Source organism: Hydra viridissima, unplaced genomic scaffold (assembly GCF_058129835.1).
Source record: "Hydra viridissima isolate aposymbiotic clone 2 unplaced genomic scaffold, HvirCarnegie_v1 scaffold_6, whole genome shotgun sequence".
NCBI classification, from domain to species: Eukaryota; Metazoa; Cnidaria; class Hydrozoa; order Anthoathecata; family Hydridae; genus Hydra; species Hydra viridissima.
This window is the reverse complement of record NW_028324305.1, coordinates 6,198,068-6,205,087: the sequence shown is the minus strand read 5'-3', so window position 1 is coordinate 6,205,087 and position 7,020 is coordinate 6,198,068. Positions and strand designations below refer to the sequence as shown.

Below are 7,020 nucleotides of genomic sequence, written 5' to 3'. Positions count from 1 at the left end.
GTGGTTAAAATATTTTTGTATATAACTTCAAATATAGTGTGTAAGCCAATTACCAAAGGCTAATGGACAATATGGATATGGGGACCTAACTAACTAGGCTTGATGTATCTTTAAAGTGTAGAAGTCCAGCATTTTATAAAGAATTTATTTCAACGAATAGAGAAGCAAAAAAAGAATGTTTTATACTTTAACATTCTTCCAGCATCTACGCACTCACGGTTGTAATAAAATGAGATTTAACTTTGGTATCATAATCTAAAAAAAAATACTTTGATGATTTGAGTGCACTGGTCATTAGAATATATGTCCCAATATCTGATTAAATTGCCCGTGAGAAAAATGTTGATTGAAATTTAACAAAAGGCTAACAAAAGTATGCAAAAGAAGAAACTTATTTGTTTCCTTTACTTATTTTTAGTAAAAACAGCACAAATAATTCAATTGATACATTCGGATGGCCAAAATCAATTAATTGTTTGATGATCATTCGCAGGAAAGGAGTAACAAATAGGCTAGACTTACTCAGCTTCTTTAATCTCAAGAAACTTTGACCATCAATCTCACTAAACTGTATTTTAAGCCACGATATCAAGATTAGATCTACTTTTATACAAACTTGCATATGTTTATTTTTTCCTTAGTTTTCTTATCACATCTTATTTTAGCTTTAAAAATTATCAGTGTAAGATTTGCTTAAAAAGTATACATGAGTTGCTGTTAAATTTTTCAATCTTTTTTTATCATAGCTTTTGTTAATGTATATAAATAGTTGTGATTAAGATTTTTTAATAGAACTTAGTAATATTGGTAATCTCTCAAGAAATTTTTTTAAAAAGTTATTTTTAAAACACTTAGAAATCCTTTGTAATGCTACAAGGATAGAATTCATCTATCTTTTACTTTGTTGCACTTGAACATGAGTGAGTTTGGTTGTCTTTTGATATGTAACATTTTAAACAGAAGCTGGACGGACTTAGTTTAATAAATAAAAATGCTGCTGAGAATGAATTTCATATATAAGGTAAGATTGGCATTGCAATTCAAAAAATCACTTTCAAAATTGTATGCTCTACTAGGTAACTTTTGTTAAAAAAGCATACTTTTTAAGATCTTATTTATATTTTACCAACTGTAACATTAACCAAGACACTAAAGTTACATTTGTAAACTTTACTATGTAAAACTGAAAGATGATTCAAACTTAAAGATTTATTAAAAATATATATTTTTAGCTTCTACTATATATGCAACTTACGTGAAGAAATAGTTGAATGAAATGAAATCTTGGATGAATGAAGTCTTGGGACCGCGTTTAATATAGGCTGAAAAAGATCTTTGTTCTTCGTTAAACAGGAGCCTTTGTAACAAAACCATGAAATATGCGAATGACGCGTTGGGGTTTGTTTCGCAATCCACAAAATTTGTAGTGTTTTTAAACCCTATCTCATGTATTCAAAAGAAGTAAATGCAAGCAATTCTTTGTTCCTATTTAGCCCTCATTATAGTTAAATAGTTTTAGAGAAACCTATTTCTTTTCTAAATGAAACATAATGATTATAGGTCTCCTTTCCCCTTCCACTCTCCTTTATGGCGAAAGTGTGCTTACTTATTCTTTTTAAAGATTGCAAGGACATTTGGTTATTTTCGCATAATATTCGAAAAGGAACGAATAATGATTTAACACTTCGAACATGTATGAGCTTTACGTGGATCTCAGCACCTTTTACTTGCCTCAATCTCAGCACCTTTTACTTGCCTCAATCAAGATATTATACATCTTGGCTTCGAAAAAAGTGATTATTATACGTAGCTCGTTATATTCATAGGAAAAAAAATTCCCTTGTAGCTTTTAATATTGTCAGTTGCTACAATAATTCAAAACGTACTTCAATCTGTCAAACAGAAAAATTTCAGTACTACTTTTTATTGCAAACGCATGACACGTGCATACCCTTTATACTTTTGGAGTATACATTAGTATACATTATACACATAAAGTATACATATTAACTTTTCAAAAATGATTTAAAAGACTATTAATAGAAAAATGAAGAAACTAATTTACTGATCATTTGATTTTCGTAATCTATTTTTTCTCTTTTCGAAGTAAGGGCGCTTAATTGTAAAAAAAAAAAAAAAAAAAAAAAGAAAAGAAGTCCTCGAAATTTTTTAATATTTTTATTTTCTCCCATAGCTTAAATAACCATTCCATTATTTCATGCCATTTCTTACCTGAAAAGAAGGAAAAAAGAAGCATATAAATATTGAGAAGTTCATTTTTATTTGAAAATAGAAATGTAAAATGAATTACTGATTTTTAGTTTCATTTATTCAAAATTTGTAATGAGTATTAAATCTTTACCAGTTGCAATAATAATGCACTTCGAGGTATTTGTATGTTCCTACGCATGGATCTCCAAAGATGTTGTTGGCAGCTTTCACAGTACAAGATGGCTTATTTGAGCAAGCGTTCTGGAGAACCTTGAGTGAAACTGCATTATTATTACATTTTGTGTTCACGTCGTTGGTACCTTTGCAAATATTTGACAAAGTTCTACCGTAGTTTGCAGCAACCACTTGAATTTTTCCTTTACCGTTGCAATCGAGTTTAAGATCATAACCCTCGCAAGCCCGCGCAATAGCGGGATTACCTAAAATTTTGTAAAGATCTTAGAAAAACCTATCGCAGAAATAAAAATAAACAGTTTAATGGTCGAAAAAGCAAATTTCAAAATTTATAAATCAAAAATAAAAAACGTATTACCCTTTACACATTTAACAGCGCATCCACAGTTTGAATTGCGGTTGCATACGTATCCAATAGGGCAGCTCAAGTATCTGCATTGGTCAACAGCGCAAATGGCCGAGCCTATAAATACAAACACGTGTTACTCCAATTTGTTAAACCTGTATTTATATAAAGATATATTTTGAGTAATATGTTTTAGAGAAAGAAATCATTTCACTAACGGTCTGCGTCTCGGAATCGTTTTCTCGAAATGAACCGGAACAAGCATAACGAGACGAGAAATGTCCCGGAAAAAATTGACGAATAAACTGTCCCGAAATAAAGTTAAAAACCGGGACAATAAATTTTCTTTCGGAATTTAAAAATTGTATCCAGGATATCATTGTCTCGTCTCGAATAAAAAAAATAACGAGACGCAGATGCTTACATTTCATTTGAGTATTTCTCAGGCAATACCGATATAAAAAGTTGCCTAGGAAACGAAAGAAAAATTTTTTTATTAAGTTTAAGTTTTCCAGAAAACTTTAATGTTTCAAATTTTTACAAACTTTAATAAAATTGAAACGTTTATGACAAAGCAATGTAAGGCATTGATTTTTTTAACACTTTCTTTGAGTATTGGGGGAAGTTAAACCCTTGGGTGAAGCAATGGCGCAAAAAGTACTTCAGATAGTATTTGAGAAAATCCAGCTTGAAAATTTTTTCGAAGTACTTAAAATAATAAAAACCTTAGACACGTTTTACAACCAATCCTGAATTTATATTTAAGCTAAATAAGTTTCAAATTAGAGTCGCACAATGTCCCTACCTTAAAATCATTTTAAATAGTTTTTGTTAAAAGCCTTTTACTTGTTTTTTTCACAAAAAGATTTCTCAAGATCTTAAAATGAAGTGTTAAAAAACTTTTGATCAGAAGAAAATTCATTTGCTTTTCGAAAAATAGAATTACTTCTGTGATTTTGTGAACATAAAAGTTAAAAGGGAATTTAATTAAATGATCATATAAAATTTTTCATTTATCTGTTAATGTAATTTAAAAAGGGAGCGGCTGGATATACAAATTTTTTGCAAGCATAGTTCCGGGCCTGTTTCGGAATATAGCATTTCAATTTAAATAAACCAAATTTTAAGACTTTAATTCATGTTGAGAAAGTATTCAAAGCATTAAGGTTAAAAATTTCGGTATAATCTTAAGCTTTTGTTACTGTATTTATTTAAATTTGCATAATTATCTTTATGTTTTACTGCATTTATGCTTTGTATGCATAAATATTTCAGTTAAGAATGAACGGAATAATAAAAAATATACTTTTGAATTTCGAACTTCAGAATGTCGAACTTCGTTTATTCGAAGCACTTCGTTTTAAAAAATTATTAAATCAATAATTTTTCTGTCCGTTTCTAGGAAATCTAGTACTCAGTAATTCTTTAACAGCCTTAATAGAGGCTGGCGCAATTGATGTAAAGTAATGGGTTCGAACTTACTATTTTGCTAAATGTTTCAATTTGATAATAAAAAAAAAAGATTAAAGTCAGTAAATTATCAAGTTAAAAACAGAATTTTAGATTTTTACTTATTAGTACTTCATGTTGAGAAAATTTTCAAAATATTGACATAAAAAATTTAGTGTTTAAACATTTTTAATTGTTACTAAATTTTACTAAATTTACATAAATGCTTGATTGCTTTTTATTTAATGATAATTTCAATTAGAAATGAAAGCAATATTACGCATACAAAATTCGAAGTAACGAATCTCGAATTTTTACTTTTCAAAGTAAACCTTTAACAAAATCAAACGGTGAAAAAACCAAAAGTTTAAAAAGATACCATTATTTAAAACTGTGATTTTCATTAAAAATTACATTCAATATTTCTGGAAAAAATAGATTTAATAAGCTCAATGTAGGCTAGCGCACTTAATTAAAGTTTAAAGTAATGCGTAAGAATATTTCACCAAGTATTGGTATTATTAAGTGTATGATTGAGAAAGGCGTTTGATAAAAGTCAGTGAATTGTAAGTTAAAAACGGTAAGTTAGATTACTTTATGATAATAAAATTTTTTATCAAATTATAGTTTTTCAGGCAATTGCATATACTTTATTCTATTTTTCCTCACAGCAAATTAAACTCTTTTTTTCTCATTCAAGGCGTATAGAAATCGTAAAACTTACTTGCCACCAGCTGAGCGACCCCAAATAACGCAAGAAGAGCCAATAATGAAATACTTTTAGCCATCTTCGTCAGTCACCTTTGGAAGTGTGTGAAAAACATTTGATTGAGCCATTATTTATACTTTGCTCAGTTAACCACTTGAGTGACATTTCTAATCAGTTTCCGATAGACTCCATTCCAGTTGACGTTAAATCTATATCGAGATAATTGATGCTCAGTAATATCTGATAATTACAAAAAAATTAAGAAATTAAGTGCAATTATACTGTAAACAAAAAAAGCACCAGACTTTCCGATAAAAATACCAAATTCCGATTGCGTAACTTCTCGGTTTTTGGCAATCTCAAAAAATATTACTGTATTTTCTCTGGAATGAATTCATCAGCTTCATACTCCTTTGATTTTATTTTCAAAATAGTAATGTTGCCAAAAGCAGTGAGATCGGGAATTTCAAATAGATTTAAAGTATTTGTGAATATTCGTTATTTTAAATATTTAATACTTATAACTTAAACTGGGCCTATGGTCATAAATCACAAATCACTGGGAGCCATTTTGTATTTGGTGGAAGGACTTTATTAGATTTAGAAGGATATTTTAAATGTGAGATCTTAGGTTTAAGATACCGTAATTATGCAAATAAGCAATTATGTAAACAAAAGCAAGTGATTTTGCAAGTAAATGCAATAATAATTGCAATATGCTTTGTTACTACGATCAAAGTTCTAATTTTATCTTTTTACTTATGGTTTTGTCATTGATTTTGTTATCGATTTCCTCATTGCAATTAAGTTATGCTGTTTGGTTTCCAGATCCCGAAAATAAAAATAATCACATCTTATCTAAAAAAACAGCTAATCTAAAACAGCTCTATATATAGATTAATCTTCTATTAAAATGAAATTCTACTTAAGCAAAATTTAAATAGATTTCAGAAAAATTAGGCAGATAAAAATTTTTCAGCGGTAAACCGTAAAATTATTAAATAGCAATTTTACTTTCTTCTTTAGTTAAGTTCAACATATCTTTTTGATCATAATATGAATTTTTTAAACGTTTTTAGCGCAAAAAATTGTTTTCTATTACTGTAAAACTTACTCTTTGTAATTTATGAAATTGTTTTCGGAACTTAAACGAGTATATTGGTTTAATTAAAACTTCGTTGATTAGTTAAGAACTTATTACAAATCCGGTTGCTAAAAAAAAAAAAAAAAAAGGACTACCGTGGTATGACATAACAAAGTCCTATGCTTTAAGAAAGTCCTAATTTAAAAAATGACCAACTTTGTATATGTAAAATAAAAAATCTAGAAAAAAAAAATTTAGTTATTTTAACTAACTAGATATCTAGTTAAAATTACTAATTTATTTTCCCCAAATGTTTATTATATATATGCGAAATTTGTCATTTCTTAGATTAGGACTTTCTTAAAGCATAGGACTTTGTTAGGTCACACTACGGTAAGTTATTTAAATTATGGTTGGTGGAAAAAGTTAGTTATACTAATTCAAAAGTTGTGCCTGATCCTATTTTATGAATACTTGGATATAGATGAATTTAAAACATGATCAATAATAAAATTGTAAAATCAATATTAACAGCATTGATAACGTTTATTGACGGGAATTATATTCGTTTCAAAATTTATAGTAAGTTACGAATAGTTAAAGAAGTTAGGTTTTTATAAATTACAGTGCTATTTTATTCACAAATTAGTCGAGAATACACGTTCTGTTATTAAGAAATGTTATTACTTTTGCGCAATAATAATAGTCGTGAACGACGTATACAATAAATTTTCTGAATTGTAACAAACCCTTTTTTAAATAGGTGCATTCATATCAAAGATAATTCTTTAACATTAAAAATAGAACGGAAGTATTGCATGAAAGGTATCATAAGTTATATAACAAACTTATGCAACACTATTGCTTTTTTAAAAAAAAATTTTTTTTAAGGAAAAATTTATTCTCAGTTAAGCTATAAAATATATAGGATGTTATATATCAGATGTTATAAACCGTAAAACCGGTCGTTACGTTGTTTTTTTTACGGTTTAAAACATCTGATGATCGCTATTGCGTGAAACTCAA

General features: G+C 28.1%; 1 protein-coding gene across 1 annotated transcript in view; it reads right to left on the bottom strand.

Annotated features, from left to right (window-relative positions):
- The window catches only part of LOC145202604 (uncharacterized), a 66,183-nt gene that overhangs the window by 32,693 nt on the left and 26,470 nt on the right, over positions 1-7,020 (bottom strand). The window contains exons 6-8 of the mRNA XM_090091431.1: positions 2,765-2,869; positions 2,363-2,651; positions 2,066-2,115 (exon numbers count right to left, since the gene is read on the bottom strand). Of these exons, the coding sequence (XP_089947557.1) occupies positions 2,066-2,115; positions 2,363-2,651; positions 2,765-2,869 (444 nt within the window). The remainder of the gene's footprint in view (positions 1-2,065; positions 2,116-2,362; positions 2,652-2,764; positions 2,870-7,020) is intronic.